General features: G+C 31.7%; 1 protein-coding gene across 2 annotated transcripts in view; it reads left to right on the top strand.

Annotated features, from left to right (window-relative positions):
• PLXDC2 (plexin domain containing 2) overlaps nucleotides 1-27,665 on the top strand; it is a 479,799-nt gene that overhangs the window by 313,480 nt on the left and 138,654 nt on the right. For both annotated transcript variants that reach the window (XM_031939892.1, XM_003771887.3), the window contains exons 5-6: nucleotides 6,778-6,900; nucleotides 20,463-20,581. In XM_031939892.1, coding sequence (XP_031795752.1) covers nucleotides 6,778-6,900; nucleotides 20,463-20,581 — 242 coding nt within the window. The remainder of the gene's footprint in view (nucleotides 1-6,777; nucleotides 6,901-20,462; nucleotides 20,582-27,665) is intronic.

Raw genomic sequence — 27,665 nt, 5'->3', positions numbered from 1 at the left:
CAACTTACCAAAGCATTTTAATTTTCAAATTAGCAATCATTGCAACATATGGTTTTGCTTAGCAGACTGACTAAATTATAAACAGTAAGCATTTGGCTCATAGTTTGCACTGTGTGTATGTGTGTGTATGTGTGTGTGTGTGTGTGTGTGTGTGTATGTGTGTGTGTGCATGTATGTGTGTGTTTGTTCCTGATCTTAATTGCTTCCTGAAATTGTATCTGTGTAAAATACAGCAAGACAAAAAAGTCTTATCTGTAAGATCCCTGAAGTTTTTCTGCCACTAATTTTGAAGAAAGGATTTAAAATCCATAAAATGCTTCCTTTCCTTATAAGTGAAACATTTTCTCATTCTCACATCTAATCAACAGTAGACCCAACAACAAGATGAGGAAGATATTTTTTCCCCTAAATTGTGGTAGGTAGAAGAAGACACCTTTGCAGATCTATGACGTTTGTTTCAGGGTTCATAGATATAAAGAAATAAAAAATGAGATATTTTCTTGTGCTTTACAACACAGGCACTTCATCTGGTTTTCAGCATTTAACATCATGCCAGTAAAATTGGTCAGCTCTTCCCTCTTTCCTCCTGGGTCAGAACCTTAAGTGAAAGATGATTCAGTGCATATTTTTTTTTAGCAACTTCAACATTAAAACTTCACAGGATAGTTCACAGCCAATTACAGGCTCTACATGCTTACCCTTTACAGCATGACACTTGCTATAAAATGAAGCAACTGTTTGTAATAAACAGAGGATGATGTTTTATAAACTCATTATTCTCTCAAACTAGTGAGGAGGGTTTTATTAAATCAAGAATTCCAAGTATAGGTACTTTGGCAGAACAGATGGAAAGGAAGTTTCCCTGTGAGTTGTATTGGTTGTTTGGCTAATTGCCAAGCCTTAACAGTTGTCATTAGCAGCAGAAATCAAGATGAGATGCAAGCAGAAGTGTGATATATCTCCTTTGGAATAGATTAACAACCATCACAACATTTTTGTTTAGGGTCAAACATGGCTGCCAGGTTCAAGTGTTAAAAATGGGAGGTCACAGGTATGATGCCAGTATCTGGCAAAAAAAAAAAAAAAAAAACAATAAGGCTTAGAGGTCTATATGATTCAGGAAACAAAATTTAATAGTCTATAGAGGCAAGAGAGAAACTGTTATAAATGAAATCCTGCTTTCCTCCCGCCTCCTTCCTCCCTCCCTTCCCCCAGATTGATGCTCTATCTAGCTAGCTGCCCCTTATTATATAGTTTTCAAGGGGTCTGTTTCACTTTGTGAAAACCTAATACAATGTTTAGTATGTAGGAGGTACTTAATAAATGCTTATATATCAATCTTTGGGTTCACACACTCAGCCATGGGCATAGCCCTTAGTGGGCACCTGTATAAGGTCAAAGATATACCAATAAGGATTTGTAATTTTTTTTTTTTTTTTGGTATAATAGACCCAGTCTGGTGAAGCTTGTGGACAGCTCAGATGAAAACTTTTAAATGTAGAAAATAAAAAACATAGAATTGTTTTTTACTTGTATTCTATACATTCTATTGTATTCTATACAAATGAATTGTATAGAATAAATTCACAAAACTCTAGCTAAGAATATATGACTAATTATCTTTTCATCAATTATCAATTGCCTAAAATCAACTAATAGTTATTGATAGGTCCTGAATGTGTTTCTAAATTTACTGACAACTTGGTTTTTTCAAACACTAAGTAAAAAATCTTATATTGAACAATTTGTGAACAAAAAAGAATAAACACTTTTACCTTAATTTTCTGGTAACTTCCTGTTGAAACATTCCTGAATAATCATGTCTTTTTAAAAATGTACATTTTTTTCTTAGATAAGAGACGGCCTGTTGTTGTTTAAATAATTATACAGCTGAAAAACCACTAACAGATCATCTCCTGCAGTCTCTTTTTATGGATAAGCAACCTGGGTCTTTAAAAAGTAAAACATCTTGCCCAAAATCACAGAAACTTGGTGACAGAATGAGAATTAGAACCCAGGTATTAACACTGTAAATCCAGTATTATTTCTATTGCATAATTCAATTTATTATGAATAAAAGCTCAAGATACTTAGAAGAAATTACCAAGAAGTTTGTTGATATATGTGTCTGATAAAGTTTTGGATTCTGCCTAAAAATTTGAAAAAATAAATTTCATATTTAAATTAGTTGAAATTATGTAACTCTGGAAAAGTCCTGGTATTTCAGCAAAAGTATATTTGCCCAGCATACCTATATGAAAGTGGTAAACATTTGAATGGGCTATTAATGTCTCCAAGGATCTCTGAAGCTTGAAAATTTTTTCATTGTTCCCAGGGCTGCTTCCAATTCTCTAAGTGGATCTGATTCATCAGATTAAGCAGGGCTTAACTACTGCATTTAAGTTTTCTCCTCTGCCTTTTTTGTTTTTAAATTGAAATATAAGTCCAATTAGGTTAAAGTGTTCAGTGCCTCAATAAAGCTTTTACTTTTCAGCCATTAAAAATTCACCTGATTTTTGATAGGTATGTTTTCTTTTTTATAAGCAAGGATAAAAGAAAAAAATTGATGTCTTGTGAAAATAACATTAAAGTCATCATGGGATTTTGTACTTTTTTTTTTATCTTGGACTCTTAGAAACAAAAAACAATAACAACAAAATTATTGGTAAGACATAATTTAAAGCTTATTTATACCCAACAATAAACAAAGGGACAAAACCCAGCATAACAGGCATTATTACATTTCATTGAATCTTTCTTTCCTGACTTTGGAAAATTTTCCAGACCCCTCCCACTAAGGAAGGAATAAGTAGTTCAGGAAATTGTATGTCTGGAAAATTCTTGCCTGGCGAAAGGACACAGCAATAAATGATGACTACAATCCAGAAAGTAGGTCACAGACAGTAGTGAGTCCCGTCTTGCCAAATTTATACAGAAAGCAATTCAAGGAGAAGTTAATTTTGCTCTTACCATTTATTTTTAAATATTAGCACTGATAATTAAATATCTGGACTCAGCAATGGCCATGCTTCTTCAAAGCAGGGATGCTGTAAGATGATTTTGTGTTTGTATCACATAATTTAGAAGCATGAATTATTTCCACTGAGGGGGGAAGGGAGAAAATTCATTCAATCCCTATTTCTGATGAAGTTCCCATCAATTAAGCTTCATACCTTTTGCAAAAATTAATTTGACAGCCAATTAGAAATTCACATTAGGCTAGGTAACTACCTCGGATTATTTAGAATGGAACTAAGTTTCATTCTAAACTTCCCATCTATAAATGTGATATCTAGCTTTCAGTAGCATTCATTTTCATGTGAAATTAAAAATGCATGCTATTAACAGGAGGAAAATTCATGACCCAGAGATACTCAGGGTAGTTATTTTTCATGAATGTCATTTTGAAGATTTGATTCTGTTCTTTGAACATTTGGGGTGTGACTCTGGAAATATAAGCCTCTAGGGAGATATTAAAAAAGCAAAGATGCTTCTGCCATGAAAGAACTTTCAAAGCAATCATGCATACGTAATAGTAAATATACAGAAATTCAATGTAAGCCCCCAAAATTCTTCCTTCTAAAGATGTTAAGGGAGAAAAAAAATTAAAATATCTTTAAAATTCATACTAATTGCTCATATCATGGATTCAAAAACATTGCCTTAGATTGCCTCTTTATTAATTATTAGGAAAATAATTCTTAATAGAAATTAAGGAAAAAGATTTTGCCACAAATGGAAAAGGAACTAAGAAATGAACAAAATATAATCTACTTTTGAAGTAATTTATTCAAAAATAACTCACCTTGAAGTCTGTGATATACATACATAAAAATCAGATTACAGGCCATGATTTTGTTTAGAAGAGCAAAATAAAATAACAGATGTCAAGTTATATAACTTTTAAATACCCTCCAGATGTAAGAACCTATTTTCATTAAAAAAAAAAAAATACAGAATCACCACATTGGAGAAAATCCTCTAAAATCATCTGGTTTTATCCATTCTGAAAATATCAGTTCTTCTATGTAAGATCCCTGAAATATGGTTATCTAATCTCTATTTAAATATGCATAGTTATGAGGAACTGATCATCTAATAAAGTAGGTCAGTACATTCTACAAATATTTTAATCATCAGTAGCAATAATGTAGGTAAAAGAGGTGAGTTGATTATTATGAAATCTGAAATGTGTATTTTGTGCACTCAGAGAATTAACACCCATTTACATTACACTGAGGCAAAATGGATTTGTGTATAGAGAACCAGTTTTGAATTCATGAAACCTGGGCTAAAGTCTGACATTGTGAAGACAAATTATTGACAAGTTACTGATCCATGTCAATGAAGGGAATATGCTTTCAACACAGTTTGAAATCGAAGATCTAAGCTGAAAATTAAATGTTCAATTAAAAGTTCAATATCTATGTGTGTACATGTAGTTAAATTGCAGTTATGTTTATAGATATATATACATTACATATATTAAAGACATACATGTAGACAATAATAATACATAGGCTTCCTAATTAGAGTTTAGACTGATAACTCAGCAAATTTTGTTATAGGTAACCCAAAAGATGATGGCAAAAAGCCAATTTTAAATTAAACATTTGTTACAGGTAATCCACAAAGTGAATAATTGATTGTTGGCTGGAATTTCTATGGAAAAGATGCTCAAAATACTTTATAGGCAAGTTAATCTTCATTAAGCTCACATTTATCCAGATTAGGGAAGCACTGCTAATTTTTTAACCAGAACATATATACATACATACATATATATATATATATATATATATATATATATATTACATTTTAAAAATAAAATTTCTTATTATTTCCTATTTCTTGCATTGCCACAGTATCTTTTACATATGGACCATCCTGTTTGACAAATAATGTTTTAGAAAAATGTCAAAAAAAGCTAATGAATGCATTGAAAAAATATCTGAAAATGTCTGTGTAATACCTGTAGATTTCCTACCTTCATGAAGGGATATGTTGGTGGTATCTTCTCAAATCTCTTCTTTTGCGCCTGATGTGGTCTTGATAATTTTGTTAGATTTGCTATGGAGTATATTGTTTTCTTGCTTCTGATTACGTCACTTTGTATTTGTTTCCATGTTATATATATTCATATATTTGTCCCATATCATTTCTTATAGCACAGTGATATTTGGTTGCTTTCAAGTATCTTAATTTGTTCAACCATCCCTCAGTTGGTGGATATTTACTTTGTTTTCCATTTTTAACCCTCACAAAAATGAGTTTAGATATTTTAAAATATATGAGCACTCTATCTTTATCAACGGCTTCCTTGGGATTATATTCAGTAATGGAGTCTCTGGTTCAAAGTATATATGGGAAATATAGTCACCTTATTTGTATAGGTCCAAATTCCTTTCCAGCTTCTTTTCAATTTTCAGAGGACCTTTTGACTCAGGTGTTGTCATTTGCTTTTATTTTACAGTATTTATTCACAGAGACTTGGACTCATTTGCTGAATCTAGAAACCATATTTCATTCTGCTATTAATGTTTTCCTGGATCTGTTTCTGAAGGGTCTTGGCCAATCTGGCTGTTGAGGCTCAAGCAAACTTTTGTATCCTGGAGCCAGGGTCTCTAAAGTACAGGAAAGAGTGAGAAGGCAACGGGATCCTAAGATAGGTTTTGTAGCCCTGTGTTTGGGTTTGCTAGCATGGCCTCATTGCCTTTAGCTAAGTATCAGTTCCAGTATTTAGGGGATTATTATTATTATTATTGTTATTATTACTACTACTACTTTCTTTTGGATTCTAGGTGTCCTAGATTTTAGAAACAATTGATGTTGCTTTATTTTTCATGTTAAAATTTTGTTTTGGAGTAGTATAGGATGTTTGGAAATAGAAAGTCAAGTCTACTTGCTTATGTGACCTAGAAGTGATTTTTTAATCTTATCTACAGATATATCTTAGTGCTAATGATGTTTAAGTAATTTGAGGAAAGTACTAGTTAGGCTCAAGTACTGTTCTTTCAAACTTTTTAATTGTGAATTATAAATTGTTTGTATAAACTATATAGCTGTAGCTATATAGTTCATGATGTACCTTAAATGAATAGATGTATTGAGTGCTGTTTGATATTAATATTAACAAATGTATAACATATTAATTATTGATCTTACTAATAAAGTAATATGAATAATAATGAAATATGGTCAATAATTCCAATGTTTACAATAAAAATATAGCCCATAATTGGTTTTAGCACTATGTAAGCATCAATCAAGTAAATTTTTTAGGAAAATCATACTACCACCTCTCTAAAAACTTTGTTTCCTATTTGTATTGTTTATTTTAAATTTTGAGTATGTTTACTTAATAATATTAATAATATGTATGAATATTAACAATCAATAAACATAAATTCCATATGTATTTTAATTAATAATTAATGGCATCAATAATTAATATATTACATAAAATTTATGAAAATAATTATATTGTATATGATTATATGTAAACATATTCATCTTATATCAGTATATTTGCATATATTCTATAAAATCTAATTGCATTATTATACCATATGTAGTATGATAATAAAATAATAATAAATCAAATTCAATCTTTGGCCTCTAATTTGATGTATTAACTCCAATATAATATAGTCAAGCAAGTCTTCACTTATTTCCAGTCCTTTGATATAATTTATTTTCCAGAAATGACTCTTCTTAGTTGTGATGCCTATAGGTCTACAGAATTATTTACCTCTGTTTCTATTTTTATTCTTGCAGGTTTTATATATACAGGGGAAATTGTACACCGAATGCTAACAGCCACACAGTACATAGCTCCTTTAATGGCAAATTTTGACCCTAGTGTGTCCAGAAATTCAACCATCAGATACTTTGATAATGGTATGTATCATCTTAATTTTATCACTTATTTGGTGAATTTGAACAACAAATTTACCCAAACATTGGACTAATCTGAAAATATTTTTGTTATTGTATCTATAATAAAGATTTCATAGAAAGCATATATGCTGTATGTTCAGCATTTGAAGTTCTTAAATCTCACACTGAAGAACATAATATTGTTTGGGTATTTTGCTTGTTTTTGTTTTTTATTTTGCTCATCAATAGTAACATTATTGAGTACCCTATAGATGTTGAATGCCATTTTCATCTCTATGGGAAATTATAGAGAACATCCTCTTTTAATGGAGTTTAGAATGAGCTCCATGTTGTATGATACATAAAATTGTATAGCAAAGAGAAATTCAATAAAGCTTCAGCATTTGTAATAAGCCTCAATAGGAAATTGAAGGTAAATAATGTTATTTTGAGTTAACTGACTCCCAATTCAAGACAGGGTATGGAAAATCTCTGTTAAGTATAGAAAACCTCCATATGAAATATACACACATTATATGTGGGTATGTGTGTGTATGTGTGTGTGTGTCTGTATATACACATATACAAACATTCATGTGTATGTGTGCATATATATTTATACACACACCTACATATACATATGTGTGTGAATATATGGAGAGAATATTTATCTGTTTCTCCATCTATATCCCATATAGATCTATATATCCATGTGCTTACATATTCACCCATAGAACCAAGAGCACTCCAATTGGTAAAAAATTTCTAAAAACAAAAAGCCCTCCTATAATTGCTATGCATGATTTTGTGAAAACCCTATCACCCTGAAATTCTAATTTGAACCTTATTGGCTATAATCCTGTGAGCTTCTTCCTGAAAGGTTACATGGTGATTCACAGACAATTCACTTAAGAGCTAAGTATTATCAAGTTCCACTTCTGACATTTATTGGCTTGTGTGCTTTAAGATAAAACCCTTAACATCTCTGAGCTCTGGTCAATCCTATAAGAATATAAATGGCACAGATGGATCAAACCGGAGAGTTTCCTCATATCAGATTTCATTATACCCATAGAATCCCAGGACCAATCCCCACCCCAGTTCTTTTGCTAAAGTTCTATCTTTGCAGTATTCCTTTCCACCATGACCAGTATATCTTGCCAATTTGCCCCTTGATGTCTGCCATTTGGTATCCTTATTTAACAAGGCACATGCTTCTTTTTCATATACCTCTTCTCACCTTCTCCTTCCTATTTAGTCATGTCCATTTGTCAATTTTACCTGTCCTGCCACCAGCTAGAGAATTTAGAATCTATGCTCTAGATTGAATAAGGTGCCTTTTGTATTTTTGTTCTTTTTATTCTTCTCTACCTCACATTGATAAGTTCAGAGATGATTTCCTTCTGAAGAAATAATACTAAAAATAATTAGTAGTAGCAATAATAGCTATAATAATAAAATAATTATTATAATAATTAGCATTTACATAACACTTTAAAGGTTTGCAAAGTATTTCACAAATATCTACTTTTATCTTCACCATAATCCTTGGTGGTAGATATTATTATTAGCACTGTGTTATAGCTGAGGACACTGAAAGTGACAGAGGTTAACTGACTGACCCAGGGTCACAAAACTAGAAAGTATCTGAGGAAAGATTTGAACTTGTGTCCCTGATTTCATTTTCAGAGCTCTTTCTCATATGGCTATCCCTTCCTTGATAGTTCCTTCCTTTAAAAAAAAAAAAAAAAAACAGAGCAGGAATCGGTATTCTTCTGGAGCCTTCCTGATACTTTCAAATCATCATTCTGATAAAATAAACTTTCTGAGGAAAAATTTTTTTCTAATTTCTAAATTATGTTCCTGTTGCCTAGCATTGTATTTGAGATATGGCAAGCCCTTACTAAGCATTTTTTAATTGAGTTAAAAAATGTAGAAGAAAAAAAAAAACTAAGAACTAGAAGGGATTTCAGAAGCTCATTTTAGCCCCATGCTCATTTTAAAAAATCAATGATGCTAATTTCATCTAGCATCTATATTGCAGTTTGATAAAGTTTTATTTAACCCCTTTATATGTTTATCCTATTCTATTTACTTTTTGAAATACTATTTTATTTCTTCCCAATTGCATATTTTTTTTTAAATTTTATTCTTACAAGAACCCTGTAAGACTATATATTTCCCCCCATTAACAATAAGGAAATCTGGGCTGAGAGAAATTAATAACGAAAACTTAAGTAACTTAACTATGGTCACACCAATAATAAATATCTAAAGAACTATTTGCACTCAGGTCTCCTTATCTCCTAATCTGTAATTCTCTTCATTATGCCATCAATCTGACTGATAATCATAGTTTGTGCAATAAAAGATAACCCAACTTGTCCTTGAAGAGTCTACTTGGAAGCACTCATTACTTCCAGATGGTAGCCAATTCTGACTTTGGTGTTAGTTATTCTAATGTTCCAATGCTGTACTTTCTACCGTATTTTAATCTCAAAGAGGCAGCATAGTGCAATCTTGATGATTATGACAATAACAGCACCCTGCTTCTGCTACTTAACAATTCAGTGAGTCATTTAAACTTTATGGACCTTGGTTTCTTCATCTATAAAATGTCTGAGTTGAATTAGAAGTTCTCTGTGGTCTTTTCCAGCCTAACACCCATAATCTTATGATCAATCCATTGGCCCTTTTGACTTCTGCTACTTCTGTTCTACTAATCCACAAACCTGGCATTTCTTGGGAATTCCACATAACAGCTTAGTCTCTTCCTTTTCTATTCTCCTTCCCAAGTTAATGAAGGAAGTTGGATATTGAGATTTAAGTAAAAGACACATTCAAGCTTTACTTTAACTGGCCCCTTATGGCTGTCTAGCAGTCTTTTATTCACCACTTATTAATCTCATTTGTATTCCCCATATTGACTATTCTTATAATTCTCTTCCTTATCTCATACCATATTCATTCTCAGAAGAGGAGCTTACTTTCTACCTTTTTTTTGGGAGCAGGGTAAGGAGAAGGGAGAGAGAGAATAAGGTCATTCAAAATGAACTTATTTGCCTATTGGATATTATAGCTTAAAACTTGTCGGAATCTTCTCCAATTTTTTTCCAAGCTTATTTTTTTTCCTTTTTTTTTTTCTTTTTGTTGATGCAATTGGGGTTAAGTGACTTGTCTAGGGTCACACAGCCAAGACATGTTAAGTATCTGAGAGCAGATTTGAACTCAGGTCCTCCTGACTATAGGATTGATACTCTATCCATTGTGCTATCTAGCTGCCCTTCAAGTTTCAAAGGAAAGGTTAGTTTACTTTCTTGTCAAAGTCAAACTTTCTGTTGCTTAGGTAGTTCATGACATTCCCTTCTTGTCTTTTTCATCATCTTGTGTAATGTTCTGGTTAGCTTTCTGGAGGTCTTTGGACCAGCCTTCATTTCAGCTAAGTAATTACCATGAGAATAGCCAGGGATAAAGGCCAAATTCTTTATTATCTCCTTCACAGTCTGTCTCCTTCACTTGGGGTCTGGCTAGCTTTCTGGAGGGCCTTCAGTGGAGAAATGAAGGAGAATCATCAGGAACCTGATCAAAAATGGAATATCATTTGTCCAGTCCTTGTTGGCTCTTAAATACTCTATTATTATTACATCATCATAGGAGAGCTATTAATCACCATGCTAAACTAGATAACCATTGTCTTATCAATTCCTGAGTTAACACCTTGTTTCAAGTATGCTTCTCCAGAATTATAGCTCTCTAGAATCTTGATTTGTAGGTCATTCTACTTCTTTCCTGCTCTTTCTGTCTCGCTTTTTCTATTGACCTCTTTCCATCTCCTTTGAAAAAATTTTCCAATTTTTCCTACCTCACAAAATAAAATTACATGTATATTCACACACACACACATGCACACATTCACTCACTACTTTGGTTCACATAGTTGTTCTCCTTTTCTATGAAACATTTATTAGGAATCAGCTTTACTCATTGCTCACACTTTATCACTCCATCCCTGCTCAATCCTTTGTATTTAGATCTCTACTAGGACTGCTATTTCCAAAGTCCTTAGTGACATAATTGCCAAATTCAATTTTTCTTAGTCTTTATTCCATGACATTCTTATGCTATTTGAACTTGCTTTTCAATTGCGTTTTCCTGTTATCTACATCTTTAGCTTACAAAATATGAATGCCACTTTTTCACTGCCCTTACATGTTCCTTTTCTTCCTCTCTCTAAGTGTAATTGTCCTTTTCATTAGAAGAATTTTTTTCCTTACTTTCAGCATTTCATTGATCATATCTATGCAGATGAATTCCAATCCTCTATTTCTAACACCAACTTGTCCCCAAGATCTTGTCTTACATTTTCAACTGTTGGTTGTTTAACATCTACCACTACATAACTTTCATGTTTCAAAGTCAATATGCTTAAACAATTATTTAACATATTAAAATAAATATTCCCAGGGAAAATTGGAAATATTCTTGAATTCCTTATTTATGTTGACATACTAACATTTTCCCAGTTATTCAGGCTTGAAATCCAGAAGGTTGCATTGTTGTCTAGTTCCTTTCTTTTCCAATCTAGTCTCCTCTCTGCTGTCCATGTCACAGTTAACATTTATATTTTATGTTCCTGTTTATAGAGTTATACATACATGATGGCATGTGAATACTTTGACTCTTCTCAGCACTCTTCACTGATGCTCTATATCCTGGAAAACAAAATGTAAACATCTTATTTTAGCTTTCAGGATTCTCTGCAGTCTTGTCCCAAACCTACTTTTTCAGCTTGATTTTATACTTCTCATGCATGCATTCCATATCTCAGCAAAACTGTATTATATATTCAACCCTTTCATCCTACTTTTCCCTACATGAATGCATCTCAATATGAAGTAAACTTTTTCTATCAAAATTGCTCTTTTATTTCAAAGCTAATTTCTTATTTTACTTTATCTGATACTTTTCCCAATCTTTCCAAATTATAAGTGATTATTCTCTTCCAAAATCATTCTCTCATCTCTTTTATTTCTCATATGAAAATATATCCTAAATGTGTTATGCTCATTTTTGTTGATTTCATAAGAATGTTATTAATCTGAGGACAGAAACTTAATTTGAAAAGTTTAAATACCCCCAGTGTCTAGCACAATGTCCATGGTTGGTTGCCTAATACATCTTCATTGGATTATATTTAATTGAATATTCAGCATGTATAAGAGAACATTACAGGAATCATCAAACAAATTAACATCATTTTTCTTTTTTGCTAAAGTAGAAATAGAATTGAATAGAAGTCAAATGTAACTCTAGGGATGATGAAGTCATGAATAGAGAATTGAAATAATTGGTAGTACAGGTAAAGTTTTCATCTCTGACTTCAATTCGGAGATACAGCTTATGACAAAAACATGGTATAATAAGTTAAAAATTATAGTTCCTGAGTGGTACTAAAGAACATCATTTTGTTTTCTCAATCATCTGATAATAGAATACCAAGATTTTAGCAAAAAAAGAGAAAGCATGTCTATGAAAATAAGAAAAAGTATACTGGACAGGAGACTAAGGTAATTGAAAAAACATTAGATTTAAATCATAATGGGGAAGGGCATTCACATTTAAAATTTTAAAATTATATAGAGAAGAGGACCAAAAGGACAACTAAAAAATCTCTATTACAGAGAAGGCATACATTAAGATTCCTATGGGGGGAAAATATCCAGAATGGCATTGACTCCTTTGTCTTACATAACAAGGTAAAGGAATTGAGATAAAAAGTTTTATTTAAATTTTAGCATGAGGGCCTCAATAGACTTTCCCAGTTAATGCTCTTAGAAGATGCAATTTTTGGATGCATCATACCCCCCCCCATGCATATATCATACACACATCTCTTTCTGAATCCTTATGCATATAAATGTACATATATATAAACATGAGTAAATTTCTACACATATGTATATACACATGTGTATATATATATATATTGTTTAACCTCTATTTAAAAAAATTTAAGTCTCATGAGAAAAAAATAACAGAATTTTTAGATAGAGCTAAAAACAGGAAAAAAGATGTAATATTGTGGGTTGATAGACTATGACCTGCACAAATGCAAAAATACTATAGAATGGTTTCCTAATATGATTTTTCAGCAATGTCACTCAAGCAAAATATAGTAGCATTTGGGACTTCAACTTGTATTAAGATTGATTACTAGGACATATTAAAAACTCTTACATTGACTTTGATGGACCCATATGATTTATTTATATCAAATTAATTTAATATGTAGGTAGATTTTTGAAAACAGTGGAAAGGCTTAAAAGAGAGCAAGACCTATGTATCATGCCACCAATTTCATCTGTCAAGTGGGGCAGCTCCAACTTGCTTAAGCAAAGGAGTTTTTAATATAAAGAAAAAAATTCAGGATACTTATCTATGTAAGTCTAAATGGAATAGAATATGAGATTTTAATACTGTAATAAAAGTATATTCAAGATTAAGAAAAAAAAATAAAGTAGACCAGGCTTTGGGACAAAATTAATGTTACAACATTACAACAAAAAAACCTATATATAAGATCATGTGTTTATATGCAAATATGTGGTAGAATATTGAACAGGTGACTCTCTTCTGTCCACACTATGTCTTAGTCTTTGACTAATTGACATGGTGGAGAACATTTGGTATATTTAGCAGTTGAATCTAAGAGAATTTTGAAAAAGGTTATTTGTGTTTGACAAAACCATGGGCATGTTTGTAAAGGAAGAAGAAAGGGATGAGATTAAAACACAGAACACAACATAACCCTGCCATAGGAAAGAAAGATACATATGTATGTGTATGTGTGTGTCTGTTTTTTCCCAACATGAAAAATATGTTTAAAAGGATTGCATATATTTATATCATGTTGTTTGCTATCTTAGGGAGGGAGAAGGTAAAGGGGCAAGGGAAAAAAAATTGTAATTGCTAAGATAACACTTAAATGTTTTAAATATTCTGCATTCATGTGATTCTAGGAGTGTGTGTGTATGTGTAAAGCATATATCTTCACAAGATAAGGCTATATTATAAAATATTTCAGTATCTGCTACAACCCTTCTTTTAAATATTGAGCACTCAATAAAACTTTGGCATAATTCATTGACAGTTTTGGTGTAACCATATGTGCTCCTTAAATGGTAGAAAAACCAGTGGTGTGATTGGGTAGGACAAACTATTCCATACTTAATTCTTATATTCAGGAAAGAAATAGCTAATAATATTTAAAAATGAGCTTCTGAGGAGTTTCCATGGTATATTGAATTATTTTTTTAATTTTTAATGAAATAACTTGTTTTTATGTCACTGTCTCATTCTTGTACATCATTCTTGCTCCTCTATCTAAAAGACTATCCCTTACAATAAAGAATAAGAAAGAATAAAGAAAAAAATTAGAAAAAAAATTAAAAAGGAAAACCAATCAATAAGTGAACCAAATAGCCAAATGATTGTGTATGCCATGTTTCAGTCATCTTATTTCCTCTGGGGAGGCACATGAGTCAAGAGAGCTAAAATAAAAAGTTTTGGAATTTTAATGAAGGTCAATTAACATGGAATGCCATTAAATAATCCCTGCCATATTAACATCAAAAATTTTAGATTAATTTAATATTTCATGATTTTGTGCTTCTGTCATTCTTATTATTTATTTATGGATAATAAATATATACCATGTTTATACATTCCCAGGGGCCACCGTTACTATTATGAGTGATCTATCCATATATTCAGAAAATGAATCCTTGATTTTTTTAATAAACAATATTTATGCATTCTTGTGGCTAATCATTTTTATCTGTTCTAGAAATGAGTGTCTCCAAACTCCCTAAGCTGATTCCTTGATGATAGGCAAGAAAAGTATACTAGAAGCCTTTTTCAATTTCATAGAGCTCATTTTTATAGATGTTTAATTTCTCAGACATAGTAACAGTCAGTAGCACATACACATCATAAAAAGACATTGTATTAGAATTTGACTTCTAGTGAATTAGTATATTATATTGCTTCTAAGGGTGTATAAAAATACTCTTTGGAGAAATAGTGTATACAGAGTGTATTTGCTCATTTCCCTCTTGAAATTTAACAGTATATTTAGTAAAATTATAAATTCAGTACAGCATATAATAGAAATTTGTATATAAGAATTTTTAAAATGGTTCAATTTTTACAGGTGAGTATGAAAGTGAGGGAAAAGAGATACAGGATTTTTTGGGACTTATTGACCCTGTTACACCAGAAAATGTTCCATTGCAAATTTTATTTGCTTCATCTTCAGCTCCTGCTATAATTGTTAGAACAAGTAAGAAAAAAATAACCAATATCTGTGCCAAGAAGAAAATAAAAAATATTTTTTCAATAATAAAAATTTTCAATTTTTTCAATAGCTTTTTAATTTTCAAAATATTTGCAAAGGTAATTTTCAGCATTCACCTTGCTAAACCTTATATTCCAAATTTTTTCTACCTCTTTTCCCCCCACCCCCTCCCTAGATGGCAAGTAATCTAATATATATTAAACATGTGCAATTCCAATTATCATGCTACAAAAGAAAAATCAAATCAAAAAGGGAAAAATGAGAAAGAAAATAAAAAGCAAGCAAATAACAACAAAATGGTGAAAATTCTATATTGTGATCCACATTCAGTCACTACAGTCTTTTCTCTGGGTGCAAATGGCTTTCTTCATCACAAGTCCAATGGAATTAGTCTAAATCACTTCATTGTTGAAAAGAGCCATGTTCATCAGAATTGATCATCACATATTCTTGTTGCCCTGTACAAGCTTCTACTCACTTCATTAAACATCAGTTCACACAAATCTCTCCAGCCCTTCCTGAACTTGTTCTGATGATTGTTTCTTAAAGAAAAATAATATTCCATAACATTCATATTCCATAATTTATTCAACTATTCCGCTGATGGGCATCCACTCAGTTTAAAATTCCTTGCTACCACAAAAAAGGCTGCTAAAAACATTTTTGCACACATGAGTCCTTTTTTCTCTTTTATGGTCTCTTTGGGATATGAATCCCAGTAGAGACACTGCAAGATCAAAGGGTATGTACATTTTGATAGCCCTTTGGGCATAGTTTTGAATTGCTATCCAGAATGGTTGGATCACTTCACAACTCCACCAACAATATTTTAGTGTCCTAGTTTTTTCCAAATTCCCTCCAACATTTATCATTATCTTTTCCTGACATATTAGCCAATTTGAGAGGTGTATAGTTGTCTTTATTTGCATTTTTCTGATCAACAGTGATTTAGAGCATTTTTTTCATAAGATTAAAAATAGTTTTAATTTCCTCATCTGAAAATTGTTTTTGTTTTGTCTGTTCTTTGATAATTTATCAATTGGAGAATAGCTTATATTTTTATAAATTTGAGTCAATTTTCTATGTAGAAAATAAAAATTCTTAAAATTAATCTAGATTGACTACTCAGACATGATTCAATGAAAATATAGAATAGTGTTCATAGCAGAGTGGCATATAAATCTATATTTAACTGTAGGCTAATTAGCACTTTTCTCAGTGACATAAAATATGTATGACATTCTCATCAGTTTGAAGGATAACAAAAAAGTTGCACAATGAATCAGTCTAAATTTAAATATTTTGAAAGGCTAAAATATTGAGGGGAATGTAATGTTATCAAATTTAATAAACAAGAATGTTATATTTATATGAAAAATAGTAGAGTGGTTTATATTAAGAAAGTATTAAACACAAGAGACCATCTTATCAACAAAAACAAAAAATCACAAGCTTGTATCCATGCATTATGGAAGAAAAGCATTTAACAAAACATCTTTTTTTAGCAAAAAAATAAAAATTAAAAACAGAAATAGGTCTCTCCTTAATATTATAGTGAGTATCCAAAACTGAAAGCAGTGATATCTGTTTTAGAGAAATATTAGAGATGTTTCCAATAAAATAAGGAGTAAGCCTGTAGAGACTTACATGAACTGAAGCTGAATGAAATGAGCAAGACAGGAGATCATTATATACTTCAACAAGAATAATATATGATGATTAATTCTGGTGGGCATGGCTTTCTTCAACAATGAGATGAACCAAATCAATTCCATTTGTTCAATAATCGATAGTACCTGCTATACCCAGCAAAAGAACTCTGGGAAATGAGTGTGAACCACTACATAGCATTTCCAATCTCTCTGTTTTTGTCTGCCTGCATTTTTTATTTCCTTCACAGGTTAATTGTACATTATTTCAAAGTCCGATTCTTTAATAACTGTATGGATATGTATACATATATTGTATTTAACATATACTTTAACATATTTAACATGTATTGGTCTACCTTCCATCTGGGGGAGGGGAGAGGGAGAAGGAGGGGAAAAATTGGAACAAAAGGTTTTGCAATTGTTAATGCTGATAAATTACCCATGCATATATCTTGTAAATAAAAAGCTATAATAAAATAAGGAGTTAGGTATTTCCATTATTGGCATATTTTTTTTCAGAATTTTGGAAATTTTGGCCATAGAATTGAAAAGAAAAAATATAAGGAGATGCGGAAGTTAAGATGGAAACTAAAATATTGATTTTTGTAGCTAATAAAATTAAAGAACATTAAATATTCAATTATAATAATTTCTAACTAATAATTTTATTAAGTTCTATCATTAACAAAGCAGAATATAAAATTAACCTACACCTTTTAGATTTCTGTATATTATAAAGGATAGAAAGAATACATTTTACAGAAAATAGCTATAGAATATGTAAAATATTTTGAAATCTATGTTTGAAAACGTCCAGAAGAACTCTATGAATCTAACTCCAAAATGCTCTTTATAGGAATAATACTTATTAATTCTTTGCTATTGGAACATTATTATAAAATGACAATGCTAATGAAATTAATTTACTTATCATATCAAATTATCAAAGACTTGATTATTTACATATATACATTATGTATAAATATATGTCCACTTAGAGGTATAATCTAAAGTGGGGGAAACAAAAGGTCAAGGTTTGCAAAATAAAAATTGTTTAAAAATGGTAGGGAAAGAGACATTGTAGTGCCTGGTCTTAAACCATACTCTGACATCATCATCCTCCTCATCTTCCTCCTCCTCCTCTTCCTCCTCCTCCTCCTCATCATCATCATCACCATCATAAGAACAATAACTATTTGGTGTAGTTAATATATATAAGTTTAAATAGTAAAAAAACTTAAGAAAACAAAACTCAGAACCAAAATAACTGAAAAGCATTGAAATTATTAAAACCAAGCTAGGATAAGGATTCACTATTTAACAGCAACTACTGAATAAATTGAAAAATAATCTGTCAGAAATCATTAAGCTTACTACGATAAGTTAATTAGGAGAACATGAAGAATGTATGTGTTGTATATAGGAACAAAGGGAGAATTAACAACCAAATAAAGGATAGCCTTACAAAATATAAAATAGATAACTTTGATAATATTAAATTTAAAAAGAGTTGCATAAACAAAACCAATGCAACCAAGATTAGAAGAAAAGCCAAACTAGGGATTTTTTTTTTACAGCAAACATATAGAGAACTGAGTCAAATTCAGAGCCATATATGTATATATGTATAAATATTCACATATGCAAATATATATGTGTATGTATATATATATAAAGTCATTGCAACTAAAATGAAGAGAAACATCTCATTGAAGATAAAATCTTTTTATTTAACTTTTCTTTCTGTAAGAGAAGCTTGAATAAACAAATATGTGTGTACATATGTGTATATATATATATATAGATAGATAGATTCAGTCTATACACACATATACTATACACACAGATATATATGTATAAAAATATACATATATATAAAAATAGATATTTATTTATATATTTTCTCTCTTTTTGTGTGTGTGCATACATACATTTTTTGTTGAGTCATTCAGTTATGTTCTACTCTTAGTGATCCCAAGGACCATAATGTTCATGAAGTTTTCTTGGCAGAGGTACTAGGATTGGTTTCAGTTTAGGTTAAGACATTGATCAATTGCAAAATATCCCGAGAACAACCAGAAGAGTGAGGGAACCTATATTAATTAGAGTGAGAGATGCAGCTAAAGGAATTGGGGATTTTTATCCTAGAGAAGGGCAGACATATTGGGAACCTGATGGTTTCAAGTAGGATGTGATTTATGATAATAGGAGGAAGATGTAAGAAAAAGCAAATATATAGGAATTTCCTGACAATTATAATTATCCAACAGTAAAATATTCCACCTTGCTATCTTATGTTACAAGTTATAATTTCATTCTTTCTAAAGATCTCTAAGCAAAATTTGATGTCCATTAGTTGGATATTTCATAGAGAGGATGTTTATACAAGTGTGGGTTGGACAAAATGGCTCCTGTGGTTTTTTCCAGTTCAGAGATGCTACGATACATGCATAGAGAGAGTAACCAAGAAAGTATTGCTTTGACATATGTTAATAAGAAATATTTCTAAGATTTCACACTCTTTAGGAGTGTCAGGCATCTAGAATGTCTAAACTGTCATTATACTTCAAAATCTAAATTTGCTTCAGAGAACTTTTACTAATAGAAGAAAATGGGAACTTTAAAAGAATTACACTAATTTGTTTTTTGTATCACATTTTTCCTGAATGCAAGAATGTGTTTTGCTCTTTTAAGGCTTTTGTAAGCTACATTTTTGGCATGACTTTTTAAGTTCCTTGAAAATTGTCTTTTATAACTATAAGAATGCAACTTTAAGGGGGAAATCTCTCATCTACCTTTTTTTTTATAAAATGTGCATAATATTAGTTAAAATGAGAGTATAAAATTCTTAGTGACTATATGGACTCATTAAAATATTTCCCAACTCAGATTTGTATGTTTATAGTTGTCTAGTAAACGCTGCCAGTATCTCAAAATCTAAGGTTTGATGCTGAAGGCTTATATTGGTACACTTCAAGGATGCCATTGAAATCTCAGTCCAGAGGCCCTTTGAGCCACCTTCTAGCAGCCTCCAAGCACTGCAATAAACACAAAAATTCAGACATTGGGAATCAAAATATATAATTCTCATTAGTAGTAAAGTAATATCTGCATAATGGCATAGCATAAAGCTAAATGTAAAAGAATGTTTTAGTTTTCATTTTTCTTTTTCTTGAATGGTTTTAGCCATTTAATGTGTTTCTTGTTCTTTCTGCATTTGTCAGATGTATTTGAAGTCCCTCCAATGCACTTGGACTGTATTATGAAAGTGGCTCTGGGAAATTTAGAGAGGCAGCATCTATTAACATTAATGGGCTCCTAAGGCAAACTTTCTCACTTTGGGCTCAATATTAATCTCTTTCTGAAGATATGGTTTTGCTGAATAGTTAAATAGATAATAGTGAATCCTTTTCTTTAAAAGAAAGTCAAATTTTCTTTTTCAACACTAGCATGCCAATTAACTGAATAAAATCAAATAGCTTGAAGGAGAGCTATTTTTTTTCAAATGAATGAATTCTTCCCAGATCATTGGTTAGTATGTTGTTCTTATATCATTCCTTCTTTGGGGTTTGTAGGCACAGCCCTCGTCGTCCAGTGGGACCATGTACATCTTCAAGATAATTACAACCTAGGCAGTTTCACTTTCCAGGCTACTCTCCTCAGTGATGGGCGGATCATTTTCGGATACAAAGAAGTAAGTGGAATAAAAAGAATCCTTCTCCTTCTTCCCCTCATCAAATTATATCAATGTCTATATGTAAATATAGATATATCTCTGGATATCGATACATATATGAAAACAATTGTGTTTCAGAATTTTTCCTAGCTTTCTTTTGGCTATTTTTCCTTCCTTAAAGTCCATAAAATTAAAGCTTTCTGACACTAAATACAAACTATGCTTTTTTTTTCTTTTCTATATTATGATAAATAATGAAATACCTGTTTTTTGTATGATAGCTTTGGAAACTATGATGTAGAAATCACTTACTAGCTCTTTGGTTATATCTCATGAACTTAACTGGTCTTTAATGACTGTCAGTATTTCATCAATTTCCTGTAAAAGAAAAGGGGTTACTGACTTATCCTTGTCCACATTGCTGATTGAAATATTTAACACAGGAATATGTTTGTCATTTTGTTTTTTCATTACCAAAAGGTCAATTTTTTTTTTTTGTACTGAGTTCTTATGAAATTCTGTCCTCAAAGTACAAAAGAAAGTTTATGGTCATAAACTTTATAGTAGTCATGTGTACAAGCCTTCATTGACTGTTTTAATTAAACTTAAGGAAAAACATTTAATATGTGCATTTTTAGATGTCTCTGTGTTAAGAAGAGGTAATAGATGAGACTATGTGATGAGATAGGAAACAGAATATTGGCTATCATAAGTCCATCCTTCACAATAATAGATTAGACTTGATTCGTTAATAAAACAAACAACTACAGAATTGACTATTTCTTATCCTAGGCCAATAGAAATGACCCTGAATTTAGTAAAGCAGAACTAAATTAGCCCAAAGGCAATATGAGTTGCACAAAATAAGAGAAGTTACCCCAAATGTTCATATAGACTATTTGTGTCCAACCTGTGGTAGAGTTTTCCAACATCATACTGGTCTGATCAACCATAGTCAGACACACTGTAACTTGACTATGACATAGCAATGTCAATTTTGTCCCATACTATGAATGATCTCCAATAGAAATTGGAAATAATAATAACAGAGAATTAAATTCCAGGACCACAAAACTCAGGTGGAAGAATATTACTAGTACAGGATAACCATCATCATCCTACTATAGTGACTGCTTTCCAAAATTTTCCTTGCCCAAAATTTTCAACTCAATCTGACAAAAAATTATTCACCCTCTATGGCAGAGGTCCTCAAACTTTTTAAATGGGGGGGCCAGTTCATTGTCCCTCAGACTGCTGGAGGGCCGGACTATGGTAAAAACAAAAACTTTATTTTGTGGGCCTTTAAATAAAGAAACTTCATAGCCTTGGGTGAGGGGGATAATTATCCTCAGCTGCTGCATCTGGCCTGTGGGCCTGTAGTTTGAGGACCCCTGGGCAATGGAATGCTTTCTCTAATTTCATTTTGGAAAGATTCCTATATGGGAGAGTCATTTTATTTGGCATTAGGTGGGAAAAACTTGTCTAGTAATTGGAAATTGCAGGTGTGAAAATATGAGCTAAACATAAAGAAAAATCAGAAACTATAAAGTAAAGTGCTGTGTCTGAGCTGAGAGGAAGTCCCTTGTCATTTGAATTCCTTAAGTGATTACTTTTTGTGAATTCTGTAAGGAGAATCCATGATTTCTTCTGTCCCTGAAAATTCTAAAATTCTATACTCAGTGAGACAACAAAATTTAATTACAGACCAATTTGTCTAGACTGCATATAGTGGATAAAAGAAGAGAAATATTTTAAGTTGAAAATGATAAATTTTGGAGAGATTTATAATTTGTAGGAGCCATCTTCCATGCTTTGAAAATGTCAAATATAGGACTGAGTTATTTCCATGGCAAAATCCATTTTGTAACTTTTAAATATATATGGCACATTACTCATCTAACAAGTGGGGGATATTACAATAGAAAAAGAAAACACTGCTTAATCAAAGAGACCTGAGGTCAAATTTCATCATAGTTTTGTTTTTTGTGTTTTTTGCTGTGTGTTTGTTTTGTTTTTTGTTTGTTTGTTTGGTTGGTTGGTTTTGCTAGCTATTAACAATTTCAGGAAAGCCACATCTCTGGGACTCAGATTCCTCATCTGTAATATAGAGAATTAAGCATGATCATATCTGAGCTTCTTTCCCAGTCTAAATCTTTGATCCTGTAATCTTTTATTTTATAAAGGGAATATAACTTCAATCTCATTTTCATCCAAACATATAATTAGCTTAGGGATTATCTTAGTTAGTTAAGTAGCACAGTAGACAGCATAGTCAAGAAGACTTTTTTCAGTTTTGGTCTCAGATACTTGCTAATTGTATAACTCTGGGCAAACCTCTGATTGCCTTAGTTGCTTCAACTGTAAAATGGGAGTAAAATGGGGTATTTACTTGGAAGGTGTAAGGAACACATGAAACAATATTGGCAGAATACCTGACATAGTGCATAACACATAGTAATGCTTAAGTAATAATTATTTCTTAAGATCTTTCCCATCTTCGTTTGGGATGGGAGGAAGTGTGACATTGTGAAAAAAGTATCTGTTTTGGAGCCAATAAAATGTAGGGTAAATTCTGCCTCTTACATATACTATCCCTGTGACCACAGACAAGTTAGGTATCCCTTCAGTGTCCCAGTCAACTAAGACTGGAAATTATAAACATGTTGCTCTTCTGTATTGGTTTAAGCAGTTTTGACAATTTAAGTTCCTTATATTAATTCAAAATGGCATCTCTTGCAAAAGATGAAATAAAAAACTAGAATGCAAATGGAATATCAGCAGAGTCAATTCATCTATCAGCATTTGAAAACAATCTACTATTTTTTTCATAGAGAGACTAGAAAATGACAGGATCAATTTGAAATGTATACTATTATTTTTCTTTAGTTTTTAACTTCAGTGGTAAGACTCTTGGCATCTTCATCCAGGGTCAACATGGTCTAAAGTTTTAAAACATAACTTCAAGCTTTGTAAAAAAAGGTAGTTTCATATTATAACTATTGCCTTCCTCTGATTTCTGTTATCAAAATATTGTCAGGTTTATTTACTCTGTTCCCAATAAGCTTTTCTCATGGCAGATTAATAGTTTAGTATTTCTGTTTGCCCTTTGTTGTGGGTATGACATTCTCCAAGTAAAATGCTAGTCTGCTTTTATCAAAAGCAATTTTCCATTGTGGTTTTCCTGTATTTTGTCATATGGTATTAAGTGAATGTGCAGAGAGGCTATTTTCTTGAGGTTTTTTTTCTCTCTCTTGTCTTACTGTATATCTCCCCTTTGCACTCAAAGTCCCTACAGAAGTAATTTGATTATGTCTTTCATCTCATATGCCTTAACTTAATTTGAACAAAAAGAATGTTTCATCTTCAGTTGATCTATGTGTTGTTACCAGGGATTAATGATTTCCTTTTATTTGAAAATTCTACATAGATACTTTTTTTTTTGGGGGGGAAGATAAGTTTATATTTGGAACTCTGGCTACTAAAGAAGTTTGATGATTTTGGATATGTAGACACAATTATTGCTCTTAATTTGGTGAGTAAAGGAGAAATATGGTAGCAAGATAAAGATAAGATCAAAGTATTCTTTACTTTGCACCCATCAGATTGAATTGTTAAAAACAAACTTTATTATTTGGGGCCAAAATATATTCATTAAAAAAGGTTTAAAAGAGTAACATGATTTCCTTTTTTTGAATAACTTATCATCCCAGCCTGCTAATTACTGCACCACAGCGTTGTAAAATATATTATATCCTGAATTAAACATGTTTTTTTGGTGAAATCTTTCATTATGACCTATGTACAGGGTAAAGATGAATGAGCTGGAGGATATAGTACTCAGGCATAGTTTCGACCTGGAGAAGCTCTGCAATCATAATTATTGTTGTGACTAAATAATTGTGTTAAATAAAGTGTAAATGCAATTATCATGGTGAGTATGCTTGCTGGGGCCCCTATGTGGATCAGAATTTGTTACTATTTCTCTCCTTGACCATCTTTCAGTCCCCTCAAATAAGAGAGGTAAATGCATGAACAACTTTGCCTATATCTATTTTCACTTTTCATCCTAAATAATATAATCTTAAAAATCAATATGAAGTTCATTAGGATTAAAAAGAAACTTGAATGAAAAAATGCCAAAAGTAATTGTGTTTAACCTGGAGGAAGTTCTTCAGTGGTATGCCAGAGATGCCTGTACTTTGCCCTGCTTTACCCAACAAGTCCTTCAGTGATTTTGATAGAGATATATCTGAACTCATCAATTTTGTGGATTCCTCAAACTTTACTAAGAATATTTGGTTTGTAGAACATTGTTCTAGATTTTGGCAACCCTAAAAGTTAGTTAAAACATGGTCTCTTGTCTCATGAAGCTTATAGTCTTGCCAAGGAAAGATACCCAAGTACCAATAAATCAGATAAAATGAATGAAGAATTAAATGTTTTGTTAGGTAAAGATTTTTAGTGAGAGGAGGATAAATGGAAAGCATGATGGAGTTATTTAGTTTGGATTTGCAGGATATCAGTGGAGTGTGCAAAATTTCACTTTGCTTATTGTTGACTTTACAAAAGATTTGGGAAAATATGATATCAAAGTTTTTTTTCAAGCCAAGTTTCATTCATGCATCTAATATGGATAGACTAGAATGATGAACTAAATAAGGTAAATTTTAATAGACAACAGTACTAGAAGAGACTAGGTTAAATTGTAACTCACATCTTTTATTTTATTTTATTTTTTTAAGATAATTATAACTTTTTTTTTTTGACAGAGCCCATGCCTGGGTAATTTTTTACAACATTATACCTTGCATTCACTTCTGTTCTTATTTTTCCCCTCCCTTCCTTCATCCCCTCCCACAGATGGCAAGCAGTCCTATACATGTTAAATATGTCGCAGTATATCCTAGATACAATATATGTGTGCAGAACCAAACAGTTCTCTTGTTTCACAGGAAGAATTGGATTCAGAAGGTAAAAATAAGCCGGGAAGAAAAACAAAAATGCAAACAGTTTACATTCATTTCCCAGTGTTCTTTCTTTGGGTGTAGCTGCTTCTGTCCATCATTGATCAATTGAAACTAAGTTAGATCTTTTCTTTGCCGAAAAAATCCACTTCCTTCAGAATACATCCTCATACAGTATTGTTGTTGAAGTAAATAATGATCTCCTGGTTCTGCTCATTTCACTCAGCATCAGTTCATGTAAGTCTCTCCAAGGCTCTCTATTCATCTTGCTGGCCATTTCTTACAGAACATATTTCTTACAGAACATATTCCATAACATTCATATATCACAATTTACCCAACCATTCTCCAATTGATGGGCATCCACTCAGTTTCCAGTTTCTGGCCACTACAAAGAGGGCTGCCACAAACATTTGTGCACATACAGGTCCCTTTCCCTTCTTTAGTATCTCTTTGGGGTATTAGCCCAGTAGTAGCACTGCTAGATCAAAGGGTATGCACAGTTTGATAACTTTTGGGGCATAATTCCAGATTGCTCTTCAGAATGGTTGGATTTGTTCACAATTCCACAAACAATGCATCGGTATCCCAGTTTTCCCGCATCCCCTCCAACATTCATCATTGTTTTTTCCCTGTCATCTTAGCCAATCTGACAGGTGTGTAGTGGTATCTCAGAGTTGTCTGAATTTGCATTTCTCTGTTCAGTAGTGATCTGGAATACTTTCATATGTAACTCACATCTGTTAAAAAAAAAAAAAAAAAAAAAAAGGACTTTGTATACCTAGTAGTAGACCGTAGACTCAAGTTGAGTTACCAGATTATGAGTACCTCTAAAGCTAGTGTGATTTCTGGGTATATTATTGTTAATATCATGTCTTGATATGTTTGAGATCTGGTCAGACTACTCATAGAGTGTGATTGTAGTTGTTTTATTTAAGAGAGATATTTGCAAGCATATCAAGAATAGGGGAACCAGAATGATAAGGACTATGAGAAGACAGTTCCTATAAGAAATAGGGGTGTTTACATTAGAAAAAGTCTCACTTACAAAAAGTACATCATAGCCTCTTCAAATATGTGAAAATATATCATAAAATGAAAGGATTTAGAATCATTTTAGTTGCTTTCGGAGGGCAGAAAGAAAACAAGAGGGATAAAAATTTTCTATAAAAAGATCTTAATAATTTTAATTATTCCTAAATGCAATAGGCTTCCTTGAGAAGTAAAGCATCTCTAGAGACTAGATGACTTGCAATGTAAACATAATGTGGAGGACATTGCTGCTTCAAGTAAAGTTAGATTGAATGACTTCTGATTAGTTCAGAAAGGAGACACTTCTTCCATTGATGTAAATCTTTAAACTCTATTCTCTAATATTACCTTTCTCATTCTTTTCTTTGAGGATGTTGATATACAATCCATTATCAATTTTTCATATGTCTTAATTTTCACTTCTTCAAAATGAGGAGTTGGGAATGATGGCCTCTATAGTCCTCACTAGATCCAAATTTATGATTCACTTGACCTATAATCTCTCCTTTTCCCCTATTAAGACTTTTTCTTCCTTCAAGAATGTTAATGTTCAACCTTTTTCATGAAGCTTTCTCTGATAGCCTCAGTCAGAAATTATTTCCTTCTTCAAGTCTCTCATACCACTCTGATCCGAGTATTCTGTGTATTTTATTACAATTTTACATATTAATGTCTTCCATTGGGTTTTGGAGGATATTTAAGTTCTTTTGGAAAATGAACTCATGCCTACAAAGCAATCCCATTTTTTTTGTCTTTATACCTCTCATTTCTTTCTCAGTATGAATTTAAGAAAGCACATGAAAAAAAGAGTACCATGGTGTGATGGTTAAAATGATAATTTCAGCATCAGGTCTGTCTTCCGATCTCAGGTCTGACACAAATTCTTTGTGAAACTTTGGGCAAGCCCTTGACTTTAAGTCTCAGTTTCTTCAACCATAAAATAGGCTAGTGATCATAGTTGTTCCCTATTTTAGAGTATCATTGTGAAGAAAATATTTTCTTTTTCTGGCTACTTAACTAAGAGTTCTTTGCATCAGAACATTAGTAAGAAAAAATGTTCTGCTTTAGAACAATATTAACCAGTTTGCTGGTGGTAATTATAATAA

This window comes from Sarcophilus harrisii, chromosome 5 (genome assembly GCF_902635505.1).
Source record: "Sarcophilus harrisii chromosome 5, mSarHar1.11, whole genome shotgun sequence".
Taxonomy (NCBI): domain Eukaryota; kingdom Metazoa; phylum Chordata; class Mammalia; order Dasyuromorphia; family Dasyuridae; genus Sarcophilus; species Sarcophilus harrisii.
Note: the sequence above shows the minus strand (reverse complement) of the source record. Positions and strands in the feature narration are given on the sequence as shown.